Raw genomic sequence first — 12,803 nt, 5'->3', positions numbered from 1 at the left:
TATGTATAGAGAGATTAACAGGTAGTGTTATTAACATTACCACATTATTAGAACAGATTAACAATGTAATTATTAACAGGACGGCCCACTTCAGTGCACAAGCATTGCTTCTTGCTGTCTACTGATCATGTTGACACACTATCTCTGTGTGAAATGAAACGACTTCAAGTGGTCTCTGACCGCCATTTCTGGTGGTGCAGTGCCAACCACATCCACAAGTTGATCTACCCCCTGGAGACAGTCCTAGACGACAGCCTAGGCTGCGCACTCTGGTTTGCTGCCAGGGGGAAGGGAAAGGTCTCAAACAGAAGTGGTCTGGCTTCTGCTGCTGCTGCTGCCACCTATGAGAGCCCAGCCAGGGTGAGCTTAGGCTGATGTGTGGCCATTTGCCCTAGTGTTTGTTGCCTACAACACGGGGCGGATAATTGAGTGCGATAAGAACTGTGCATGCTCACGTTGCCTTTGTAGTTTCAGTAGCTGTTGACAGGGGGCACCTGCACCACACCTTAAGTGCGCCCACCTTGCTGGCCCAGAGGAGAACGGGAGAAAATCTCTTATGCTTTTTGTGGTGAAACTGATAATGGTGATCATAATATGATTTTTAATAGTACAGAGGCAGCTTGGCCAAAGCACACCATGGCTAACAGGTTTGATGTGCACATGGGGGAGGGAGCAGAAGCCCATTTTCCCAATCGTTTTACCTTGCTCACTTCAAAAGTTGTTTGTTGTATCGTGGTGAGATCCGACACTTTTGTGGTAGTTGATGGCACTGGACGGCCGCAGCAAGATAAAGCAAATGTGCCGAACACCAGCCTTGAAGGTCAGGGGCGCGCTTTTTACGCGAGGGTAAAAAAAAAAGTAATTTCACAGTGACAAAAGGAGGGAGTTGGGGTGTGAGCTCATTTGTGAGTGGGTTCATTGCGCACGTAAATATGGTATTTCGTACATTCTCTCTCGCTTCGCTGCTGATGTTGCCATTTAATGGATGAATGATGCCTTGGCAAAAAGCTTGAGTTGAGCGCATGCTTTCGAGATGTTATCTCTGAAAATGCACAGGTTCCTTAGTGATGTGAAAAAAAAAAGAATTCAAAAGGACTCGCGCTAGAAGTGCACAGGACAGGGGCTGACAGGCAAACCTGGGTCAGTGCCTGTCTTGCGCATTTGTTCTAGTGTGTCTTTTTTTTTTTGCGCAGTTGATTGTTTTCATGGGCATAGTTCCCTCAGCAACATCCCTTAATCGGCATGGTCCAATTCCTTCAGTATTTGTCTTGTCATGGAGCCACGAATTGTGGAAGGCCTTAACGCAGCACACAAGTTCTCGAACGCCAGGAATGTCACCTCAGTAGGCCCACGCAACCCCAAGTCATTACCACTGCCCTATTCCTTGCCACTGTGGTGACGTTATAACGGGAAACCTCACCATGTGGCATGGTGAACCTTGCCTGTAGCAACGAACTGCAGTGCCTGTTCTCTCTTTGACGTGCAGGTTGTCTTTCTTGGAATGGGCGCAGATGAGCAACTGGGCGGCTATTCAAGGCACATGGTGAAGTATAAGTGCGTGCTGTTTCTTCACTTCTTGTCATTAACTGCAGCATGGAGGTGCTTGAGTTTGTTTCTGATGTGAAAGTGAACCATGAATTTAAATAAATTATTTTCCATTGAGTAGCAAAGGTACAAACTAACTAGTGTACGATAGGAAGTTGTTAAAGTAACCAATTCCCATTCTTTAAATTGACATCAATACAATGGGGAAGGAACTGTTTTCATGTGCAAAGGACAAAGCATAGTGCATGGTGCTAAAGTAAAGCAGAGCAGAGCGATAACACAAGTATTTGCAACTGACTGTAAACATGGCATTTTGACATGCGACGCAGCAGAATAGAAAGTCTCCTCCCTTTTTTTTCCCCTCCTGCAGGAATTTTGGCTGGCAGGGACTTGTGGACGAAATCTCCATGGAGCTCAATAGGATAGCTCACCGCAACCTGGGCAGGGATGATCGGTAAGATGCTGTGGTCATCGCGTCAATGTGTTGAAATCTCTCACTCATCAAACCTTCATTCAGAGCATTTTTTCTGAGTGAGGTTCCACTTTTTGTTGGGGACCAAATGGCCATCTATTCTTTTCACTGCTTCCCACAGCATGACTTGGTTTTGTTTTTGTTTTGCATTGACTGCAAGTTTTTGCAGCTTTTTTGTGCTCAAGAAGACCTCTTTGATGAGGGTTAATCAAGATTTTGTTTTATTTTTATTTCATTTTACAGAAGGAACATGTACCATAGCTTTTTTTTGTTCTGGTGGCTTTTGAAGTTTCACACTAATTAACTATCTAGGTGAACATAAATTAGTAAACATGCAGGTTTTTAGGCTTTTACAGGGCACTATTGGTTTAAAGTTTGTAGATGGTGCTGGTACCAGTGGTACATCGTTAATGATGATGGTGATAGGTGAGAGAATGATCTAGGGTCAAAAGGCACCTTACATACATTATAAAGGCACAGACACCAAAGTTGTCGAGTAAAGTTGTTTCGAACTCTCAAGAGATTAGATGCAGCAAAACTCCACAGTGCTAAGCATGCTGTGACTGATGAGTGATAACTCCAGAAATAGAAAAAGATTGAAATGCGTTACCTGTGTGGTATTGCCAGACCCTTTTTTGCCTCATGGTTTGTTTGTTTGTTTTTCAGAGCTGAGATTGGTGCGTTATCTTCATTTTTAGGCATGTGACATGCCCTATAAACTATTTTTCATCTGTTCCAGCATTGTGTCCGACCACGGCAGAGAAGCCAGGTTTCCCTTCCTTGACCGAGACGTTGTCAATTTCTTGAACAAGGTGCCGATTTGGATGAAGGTGAGTTGGGCGGCATTTGACAGTCAATATTTTCAGTAGATTTTTTGTTGTTCGATTGTTTTAGCATCATGTCTATTTTGGCATTACCTCTGCTTAGTATTTTCAGGAGAGAATACTCGCCGATATTTTCCAATGTTGCCCATGAGGTCAGGGTCTATGTCTTCATGCTATGTGACAATAAGAAAACATTGTGCTAAAAACACCCTTGTGAGGTTTGAAGCTGTCTCACCTCTATTAATACTGCCTGGCCTCATGTGTGCACTTGTGCATTTCTAAATGGCACAAACTCTTTATTATTTGAAGTGATTTTTGTTTTGGACTGTTTGGTGAAAGAATGACCTGTGTGCAACACTGTATGACTGCTCAGCCTTGCTTCAGGACCCCCATTTGTTTACTAAAGATGTACACAAGTAGGCCCTTAATTTCATTATTGCTCTTTGAGTGAACTACTGCTCATGACGTAATAATGAATCAAACACAGTTTTAGTCGCATTGGCCAGAATATGTGGGCTTTAGTTGCAGCATGGGGTTTTTGTTCAGGCAGTATAGTCCAGCAAACCAGACCATTTCTGACAATTACCGACAGCTGAAACTTTGCTGCAAAAATTTTTGTTATGACGGGATGTTATAACATTCACAGCTACATTTAGTGTGCAGGAGATACAAGCAGCCCTATTTGAAGTGCTTCTCATGAAAAAAAAAAAAATGTTGAAATGCATGTGAAATGCAGGGAGCCTAGAGGAGAAACTGTGTACTGTATAGGTAGTTTCTGAATGATATGTGAAGTCATTTCAGTGCCCTTTCAAATACCATTTGGTGTCCCAATCTCCTACAAATCCATCATGTTAGCTTCTCTGTTGCCAATGTCATAGCCAGTGATCTGCTGATTGCTGCACAATCCTCTTTGTGGTTTGCATTATCCATATAATGCAAGTATTTGCAACCGACCGATGCAGTTATACCTGCATATAACATCAGTGCCACCTGTGCAGTGAAGTAGGCTGAACAGCAGCGAGTGGCATCATTAGCTAAGGGCTGTATCCATTCCACCAATGTTCAGTTTTGTCATACACGGGTTACCTTCAGTGAAGAGAGTAATATATAATTACCTATCAAAATTTACCAGAACACACCCATACAGCTGTTTCCCTAAACATATTGGACTAATTGATCAGGTTAGGAAGTTTGCGAGGCAAAAGGTGGCTGGCCGCAGCTGGCACAGGACAGACTTATGTGGTAGGTTATGGGAGAGGCCTTTGTCCTGCAGTGGACGTAGTTGGGATGATGATGGTGATTTTCTGTGACTATATCTTAAGTTCCCTGCATTGCCACTGCAGTGCATATCCACAGTGCGTTAGGTCTAAGCCACGTGGTGACCTTGTGGACTACATTAACACATGAAGTGCTTATACCGGTGCTATCGCACTGGCTTTGACGAGCTAGTTCCAAGAAACAAAGCCGAACTTAACAAGGACCAGAACCTTAAAAACGCATAATTGTGCAGAGAAGAATTCCAAGTGGTTCGTTGAGGCAGGTAGCGTGTAGATGAAAGGACTTGGCACAGTAGATAGCTTAGCCACAAAAAAAAAATAAATAAAGGCACAATTGTGGGAACTGGGTAGCAGTACATCACTGATGCTGAATACAAAGTGACTTAGTTTTTTTGTGCACTGCCAGATGGCGGGGAGATCCCCAGCGCACGGAAGAGACCTAAGGATATGTTTTTAGGAAACAGATTTGGCAAAGCCTCAAAGTTAATGGAATTTGCATTTGAAAGAAGGGTCAGTTCCGTAGTGGTACTTAATGTTGAGAAAAACATTTACGAAATAAAAAAATTGAAATAAAATCGTGACCCCAATTTCAAAGGGGGCGTGCTTACCACATGCATCCATCCAAAAATTTTTGATCACAGCTACACTCTGCAGTGACATACACTGGGAATTCTTTTAGAGCAGCAGGTGTTAAAGGCTCGTCTCCAAGCTTTGTGTCGTCGCCCTAACACACCAGGTGCAATGCATCACGCTGATTGGTCAGAATGGAGTGATGTCACGCATAACACCATGGCGACCTGGTACACTGGCTGGCCAGAATGGAGTGATCTCACGCATGACGTAATGACAGCGCATCACTGATTGGCCAAATAGAGCGACGTCACACGTTTTCAGACATTGCTCCATACCTGAATGGATGTGTAAGCAAGCTTGTGCGTTTTGTACCCTGAGTTACTTAACACTCCTGACTGGCATAGGCATTTCATCATGACATTTTGGCTGGCCTGGTCTGGTAATTAGCATTGCCACAAGGGTAAGCATGCGGCCAATTTTTTTGTTTCTTTTTAGAGCTAACAGGAAAATGCCCATGCATGTTCAGGTAAACCCCAACCTCCCAAGGGGCATTGGAGACAAGATGCTGCTGCGCATGCTGGCCGCCAGCCTGAGCCTCGAAGATGCTGCCTGTCGGCCCAAGCGGGCCATGCAGTTTGGCTCACGTGTCGTGCACGCCGAGGAAGACCGCGCCAAGGGTGGGGACATCTGCAAGAAGCTGATGGACGTGAGTTTGGTTGTCCACTGTACCACCACTGTTCACTATTGTAGTTCAGCCATCGATGCAGCTCGTATGTCCCTTTAATTTGTGGGCTGTCGCATATACTTAATGCAAATCGGTTTCCCTTTTTTTCTGTTTTTTTCTGTTTGCACATGCAGATTGACTTAGGATCTGTTCCCGACAGTGAAAGAGCCTACTGGAAAGCATGGTGAGTGTTTCTCTGTACCCTGATTGGGTGGCAAGACTTCCATAATCTCAGCATAATGGGGCCTAGTATGTGTGAAACATGGTGCTCCTAGCAGTAAACAGTGTTTGTAATTCTTGTAGCTGTTGGTAACCGCAGGTACCAAATCTTGAGGACTTGAACATGGAAATCAGCAAAATAAAATGTGAATAGAAATGCCTTCTTCTTCCCACTAACACTGTAACTATGCGGGTAATTGTCCACCTCAAGCTCTTTAGCGTACAACATCCAGCCAGATTGTGATCCATTTTGTTCAATGCCCAGTTGTCCGCTTTAAATCCATTTTGTTGTCTTTCTGAGCACCGTAACTTGACCAGAAACTACGCTTCAAGCTCCAGCCAGAAAGGTCAGGCTTCCACAGCTCTTTTGAGCTATCTCTCCCTCAAGAAATAATGTAGCTTTTTTTTTATCTTACGGTCATGCTGCCATACCAAGTGAATACAACAAAACACCAACCTTCAAATTGTGCCATGCAAAACAGCTGATAGTTGCCATTTTGCTCAAGTTAAGGAAAGCAGCAAACTGATTAGTCTAGTCTCTCAACGGTTGTTGTGAAGACACACTTTATTGATCAGTGACAACCAGTGGCAAAGCACAGCCTGATTTCGGTAATTTGAGTGTTGCTCTTGTCTTGTTTATTGTAAGGAATTGAATGCAGTTCTTTTTTTTTCTTTAGCTTTTACTCAGTCGCTTCCTTTCATGGCAGTCATCTGCCCCATTACCCTGGAGCCTCTTCGGGTAGCAGCTGCAAGCCTGTTTGTCCTTTTTTCTTTTCTTTGTACTTGATGTTTATGCTTGCACGCATAATAATAATAACAACAATTATTCGACCATTGGCTCTGCTGAGACAACTCAGCAAGATTATCTAAATTGGGGCCAGGAAAAGGATGCTAAGGCATGACTGATGTGGACACCAGTAGTATCCGTTTTGGATTCCAAGAACACGTGGACGTGAGAAACAAATGTTTCGTGCCTGCTTGTCATTGTTCCCTGCCACTGTATGACGACCCAGTTGTGCAAATCTACTTATTTCAAGTCCATGCAACACATGAAAAGGGAGCATTTTCTTAATGACACAGTGAGGGAAAAATGTTATTTCCTGCTGTGTTGCTACCTCAAGTGTACTATTGGGAATAAAACAGTGCATTGAATGGCACACCTTTTCAGCTGTAGTGTGGCACAATATTTCACAGTGGCTTACATCAAACTGTTTGCTGCGCTGAACTTGTAAGTTTTATGCATTTGCTGCAAATTTCGTGAAGTTGCATCTGCAAAATTTCTTCACACACCAGCCTAGCATTTCTGCTAGAGTGCATGGATTGCAAGGATACAGTAGACGCTAAGACACGCACAGACTTGAAATGTTGAGTTTTCTGAAAGTGTAAGGCATCAATTAAGTTTCTGAGAAGAAACAGTAAAGAATTGTAACTCTAAGAAAAGGATAATCTGAGTAAATCCTGCAAATGACTGTTGTCAGCCATTAATTTAGTGAAAGTTTTAACGTTTTTTATGACAACTGCTGTTTGTGTTATAGGAGGACATCCAGCCAGTGCTTGCTAAGGGTGTTCATGACGGTTATGTTTCTCAAAGGCAGCAGTTGAATTAAAAGAGCAAGCAAAGCCAACCACAGTCCGCCTGGTGCAGTTGCCAAGCTAGATGTAACCTGCACGCACGACCCTCTCTACTTTTGTTTTCTGTTGTCATTTTTTGCTGCATTGTCTTTCCTTACACAATGCAGCTCAGTGATAGGTGTCTCTTTGCCATTTGTTGCTGTAGACTGCCGATTTAGTGTAGCATTGCTAAGGTTTATGTTAACCAGAATTTGCTTTTACATTGTGCATATGGGAAACCAAAAAGCTGTCACAAAACTATGTGTTCAGCTTACCTGAGAATTTGATTTTCCAGAGGTCACCTTAAAGGGAGCCCAGAGTATCAGTACCGTCAGCCATTTTTGGGGGAGGGGGGACATGGAACAGGCTAGGTTTTGTAATGTCCAGTTCATCATGCAAGTTGGAATGCGTGTGTGACAACAAAGCTGCCTCTTTGCTTTGCCTTCATGCAGAGGACTGTCGGAAGATGCTGCAGCTAAGCTCCCTACCTCCTTGCGGTTCCATACTGTGATATCCAGCAGATGCATCATCCTCAGAATCTGCACCTGCTACTCTAAATTATAAACATATGCACGCCATGGTGGTGTACTGTTCTTTTCTTCACTTTTTTTCCCCTTCTTATCTCATTCTTACTGCGGACTTTTATGCCCCAAGCGCTAATGCATGCTTGTTTTGTGACAAAACTGTCGGTTGCCAGCTTACAGTGGGGCCTTTTCTTCCCTCATTTAAAGGGACACTGAGGAGAAATTAAAAGTTAATCCACATCGATGATTATGCGATATAATGAGAAAAAGAGATCAATTTCATCTAAAACAGATTTTACGGACCAGAAAAGGTCAGGAACATAATTCTCACCGTCACCGGCTGTTATCACAAACTGCTGTGACGCAATTTCAGCTTTTTGTTGCAGATCTCCAAGGCTAGGCCACTGTCACTTCCAAACAGATGTCACGAAATCCTTTTTGTTATTGACATTGCGAGCTGCAATTGAGTGGCAGGGGTAAAAAAATGTTTCATTTATAAATCCAGTTTTCTCAGCAATAAGTGCATCTTTGGCTGCTAAAAATTTACATCAACATATTAAAAAAACTCATTGTTTGGATTTCTGTGACTTGAACAGAAATTGAGTGGAGCTGTCCTCACTGCCCCGCGGCTAACATAGAGTCACTGGAAAAGTTATCAGAGAACCGCAAACTCCCTCTCCCCGCCGACAGATTTGGAAGGTATATATGGCGGCCACTACCTGTCGCTCCCAGCATGACAACCACGTCTGTGGTGCCCTGTGTATCTGCCTCTGCCTTCATTGCGTCATTATTGCAAATAGCAAAAAATATTCTGTGTAGTTGGCAGAGGCAGCTTTAGTAATACTGTGAACAACCACTCAGAAGAAATTGGAAGCAACGATGTTTGTAACTCATTTGAGCAGCACCTGGCAAATGTGTGCAGTTTCTGCAGGAGAGCCAAGAAGCTTTGGACCACCGCCAATCCATGCTCTGTCGCTCCTGTAAATTTTCGTGCTCACTGTTCTCGCAACATTGGACCACAGTGGCCATGTTGCGGTACTCTAAAATTGTCCAGTGACCTTATGCTGACTCTATCAGCCACTTGCACTATCATGTGGAGTGTATCGCAGTAATAGATGAGGATTCATCACTTCATTGCAGCAAAATTAGCATCACATTTGTCAGGCGTCAAAACAACCACTGCCATGCTTACTTGACAAGCAATGCATGCCAGAACTATATATGCAAAGAATGCTGCATTGACACAGAACAAGAGATCTTCGAGTGGTTCTATCTCCTACCGGTAAGCTATTGCATGTAGATGCATTAGGTGGCCTATATAGCCTGTAAGCAGATTGTGAAGGTCAGCTGTGTTCTCGCTGATTTCCGCATTGTGGCCGTCATTCTAGAAAAGCTTTCAATATAGGCCTTAAATTCCAAGTGCTTGCAAATGCTTACATGGGTTACATACAAAAAGTCGATGTGGAGCATCAGTGTTTCTGTACATGCAGAACCGTTCTCACCAAAAATAACGTTATTCTGTGAGAACATTTTCAGTTCAGGGTATGATTTTTGTATTCACTGCTACTGCTGCTTTCTCACTGTTAGCATGGTATGCCATGTTTACTGTAATCCACCTTTTTTCACACAGCCACATAGCACACATTTCCCTCTCTCCTGGGTTCCAGTGGTCGAAAACAGACTGCCAACCTGTGCCATGCATGTGCTGGTCATGTTTGCGACAGGTGCAAGTGACAGCTACAAGCACATGCCTGCCACTTTGTATGCGCTGTTGTTGCCTCACTTAAGTGGAGCACAGCTGCGAGACTTGCATGGTCCAGTTTGCGACAGGTGCAAGTGACAGCTACAAGCACATGCCTGACACTGTGCACGCGCTGTTGTTGCCTCACTTAAGTGCTGTGCGACACTTGCATGGTCAAGTTTGCGACAGGTGCAAGTGACAGCTACAAGCACATGCCTGCCACTTTGTATGCACTGTTGTTGCCTCACTTAAGTGGAGCACAGCTGCGACACTTGCATGGTCCAGTTTGCGACAGGTGCAAGTGACAGCTACAAGCACATGCCTGCCACTTTGTATGCACTGTTGTTGCCTCACTTAAGTGGAGCACAGCTGCGACACTTGCATGGTCCAGTTTGCGACAGGTGCAAGTGACAGCTACAAGCACATGCCTGCCACTTTGTACGCACTGTTGTTGCCTCACTTAAGTGGAGCACAGCTGCAACACTTGCATGTGCTTGTTTTCAGCCATTTTTTTTTTTTGTACAGTCGTCCATACACCTGTCCAGGGCGCTTGAGTGGCATGCTCTGTTCATTTTTGACAGTCACCACTCCCTGGCAGGCCTGATATAGCTTTTAAAGATGTGAGGAGTTAAACAAGATCCTGGCAACGTGCACGCACGATGCGGTCTTGTATCGAGCCATGTACCACTCGTATATGAGATCAGTATGCTCCCCGGTGCATCATTCGAGCGCTCTAGACAGATCTGTAGATGACTACCACACAAATTTTTGCGCACTCTTCACAGCATGCAGCATGCCTCACGAAAAAAAACCTAATTATGATAAAAAAAACATCTGGTGATGCGATGACATGTAGTTGGCATGTCACCAAGAAGCAACAAACACTCGGCGTGTGTAACGATAAGTCTTCTGTATTTCACAAAAAATGTGTGCCATTGATCCTGAGTTTGCTGGTCAGATGTTGAATTCTGCAACCAGTTTGCAAATAATGGCTTGCAAGGTAGCACACACGGCAACGCAGTGCCTTTGCGATTTGTTTCAAGCGGTCAGTTTTTAGAGGTGACTTTCGCTTTGCGCTGGCTTTTAAGTACACTATACAACCTGAAAGCGGCCACACACAAACACCCAAGTGGCACACACATCTGATGACAAGGTAGAGATAGCTACACATGCACTGCGCACCTCCTTTGGAGATTTTTTTTTTTCTTCGCCTAGGCACGGAACTTGCGTCCCTACGGAACCTAAGAAATGTACAGGTTTATATTACAAGAGTGATTACTGAGACCTCATCTCGCACACATTGTTCACTGTCAAATTCTGCCCGAGGGCCCATTTTCTTTTTCTGGGCCGAAGTAAAGTCACTCTGGCAGCACAGTCAGCGCCGTCGTGGTCATAGTAGAGTCACCGGTCACAACTGCCTTGATTCGTCATCGACGCCATTGAGTAGTTGTTGCAGACGCTGACTATAACACAAATGCACACACACACACACTTCACAGACACATGAACACACACACATGGTACGATGTTTTCGTCACTCTCCCAGGGAGAGTTCAAAGCAGTCCATCATGCGAGGGTGAGTGGAAGTGGGGAGAGGTGTGTGACCTCCTCTCCTCTCCTCTGGGCACTATCGCAGCCGGTTGTTGTCTATTTTTTGTCCCTCGAGATATATGGGAGTCACTTTGGCTGGCTTGAAAGACCTGCGTAACAGTGAGAATGTTATTTGGGCTTGCTCCTGTGCGATGAAACTTTCACGTTAGATGCCATGCATCCAATAACCTCATGCGTGAGAGCAGCAGTGGCAACCTGCAGTGCCCTGCTGCTTGGGGTGATACAAGACCCCATTCTGAACTATTAGAGGCGGCTGTTGGCTTATAATGTTCCTTGCTGGCTTGTCTCGACATAGCCCAGTTAGCCAACACATGCCATGTGTGGCTTCGACAGAGCGAGGAAGCTCATGCCTATAAATGCAGGCAGATGGCTCGGAAAAGCATTAAACCATGGGTGCTCCAAAAACAACTTGCTGCTTTCACTAGGCTGTGTGTTACAGCACTGAAATTGAGGTAGCAAACCCTTGCAATGTCCATTTAATGTTGAACCCTAGCCTTATGTTTATACTGCACAGAAGTCTTCCTGTAAAACACAAGGAATGAGATGTCAAGAGTACTTGCAATGAATGTTATCTTTTCTGTCTCATTTCCATAGCACTACACGAATTTTTTTTTTAATCCTGCTATGCCAACCATCCAAAAGTGCTGCACTTATTCTTGTACCCCACTTCGGTGCAAACTGTTTCACCATTCTGCAGCTTTTGTATCTCTGATTACATTTGCAATTATGCGTAGACTAATTGCTACTTTGTTCCTATTACCTTGAACCTGGAAGATAAGCAAACTTACGAGTAGGTAGAGTTTGGCACGCCAACAACGAGCAAATGGTTTCCCTTCATAAATAGGCGCCACATACTCTGCAGAAAGAGCAAGAAAAGAAAGGATTTTCAGGTCCACCAACACTCATGCTTTAAAAATGTTGACTGTAAACAAAAGGAGTGGTCCCAAGATATTTTACCTTGTGGTAACCCCTGGGATCAAGATCCCATATCTTGAAGCACTGCAAGTCAAAAAGAAACAAACAGAAAGGGAAGTTAAATGTCACAGTGATTTAAAATCGACCTAGCTCAGCATATCTTGCAGTTTGTTGCTAAACATTTCTTTCTGCAGTCCAGTTTGACTGGATCAAACTGCTACGACCAAAAAGAAAGTAGCATGTAGTGTTACAACCATTTTGCCTGCTTTTCTATCTTTTCCTTCTTTAATTAATAAATTTTACTGCAATAATGCATGGTGCAGTTCACACACACAGCGTACATCCAAACTGGGCAAGACATAATGAGCAAAACTGATAACCAACGGTCCCTTGTCAGGGTAATGGGGCGAATACCAACGGAACAAAAATCTTCCCGAGAGTTGAATGTATTGGGAAAAGAAATTATAAAATTTGTGTGGGTGGCGTAGGACACGGCTTTTTGGAGACGCCTTTCGATTAGGAGAGGCCTTTGTCTTGCACTGAACATGACCTGCTTTACAATGATGAATTCAGCATTGCATTCTAATGTCTTCATGAAGGCGCAAGCACATTTACAAATGCTTTCAGAAACTTCTTGGAGTGTGTGTATGCATACGTGTATGCACACTCCATTCCATTCTCCACCTTTCTCTTAATCAAAGCTAACAACTTCGATTAGGCTGTTCTAACTAAGGGCAGTGGTGTACAGTCGTGCCTAGAACAGCTTT

The 12,803-nt window shown here is 43.9% G+C and overlaps 2 protein-coding genes across 2 annotated transcripts in view; one reads left to right on the top strand and one right to left on the bottom strand.

The window, feature by feature from the left end:
* Positions 1 to 7,836, top strand: part of LOC144110725 (asparagine synthetase domain-containing protein 1) — a 47,045-nt gene extending 39,209 nt beyond the window's left edge. The window contains exons 9-15 of the mRNA XM_077643793.1: positions 201 to 360; positions 1,487 to 1,554; positions 1,916 to 1,999; positions 2,757 to 2,847; positions 5,218 to 5,397; positions 5,550 to 5,599; positions 7,698 to 7,836. Coding sequence (XP_077499919.1) covers positions 201 to 360; positions 1,487 to 1,554; positions 1,916 to 1,999; positions 2,757 to 2,847; positions 5,218 to 5,397; positions 5,550 to 5,599; position 7,698 — 634 coding nt within the window. The 3' untranslated portion in view covers positions 7,699 to 7,836. The remainder of the gene's footprint in view (positions 1 to 200; positions 361 to 1,486; positions 1,555 to 1,915; positions 2,000 to 2,756; positions 2,848 to 5,217; positions 5,398 to 5,549; positions 5,600 to 7,697) is intronic.
* A 2,569-nt stretch (positions 7,837 to 10,405) lies between these two features.
* The window catches only part of LOC144110723 (protein O-linked-mannose beta-1,2-N-acetylglucosaminyltransferase 1-like), a 29,585-nt gene continuing 27,187 nt past the window's right edge, over positions 10,406 to 12,803 (bottom strand). The window contains exons 18-20 of the mRNA XM_077643792.1: positions 12,079 to 12,120; positions 11,910 to 11,977; positions 10,406 to 11,210 (exon numbers count right to left, since the gene is read on the bottom strand). Of these exons, the coding sequence (XP_077499918.1) occupies positions 11,138 to 11,210; positions 11,910 to 11,977; positions 12,079 to 12,120 (183 nt within the window). The 3' untranslated portion in view covers positions 10,406 to 11,137. The remainder of the gene's footprint in view (positions 11,211 to 11,909; positions 11,978 to 12,078; positions 12,121 to 12,803) is intronic.

Source organism: Amblyomma americanum, chromosome 11, assembly GCF_052857255.1.
Source record: "Amblyomma americanum isolate KBUSLIRL-KWMA chromosome 11, ASM5285725v1, whole genome shotgun sequence".
Taxonomy (NCBI): domain Eukaryota; kingdom Metazoa; phylum Arthropoda; class Arachnida; order Ixodida; family Ixodidae; genus Amblyomma; species Amblyomma americanum.
Note: the sequence above shows the minus strand (reverse complement) of the source record. Positions and strands in the feature narration are given on the sequence as shown.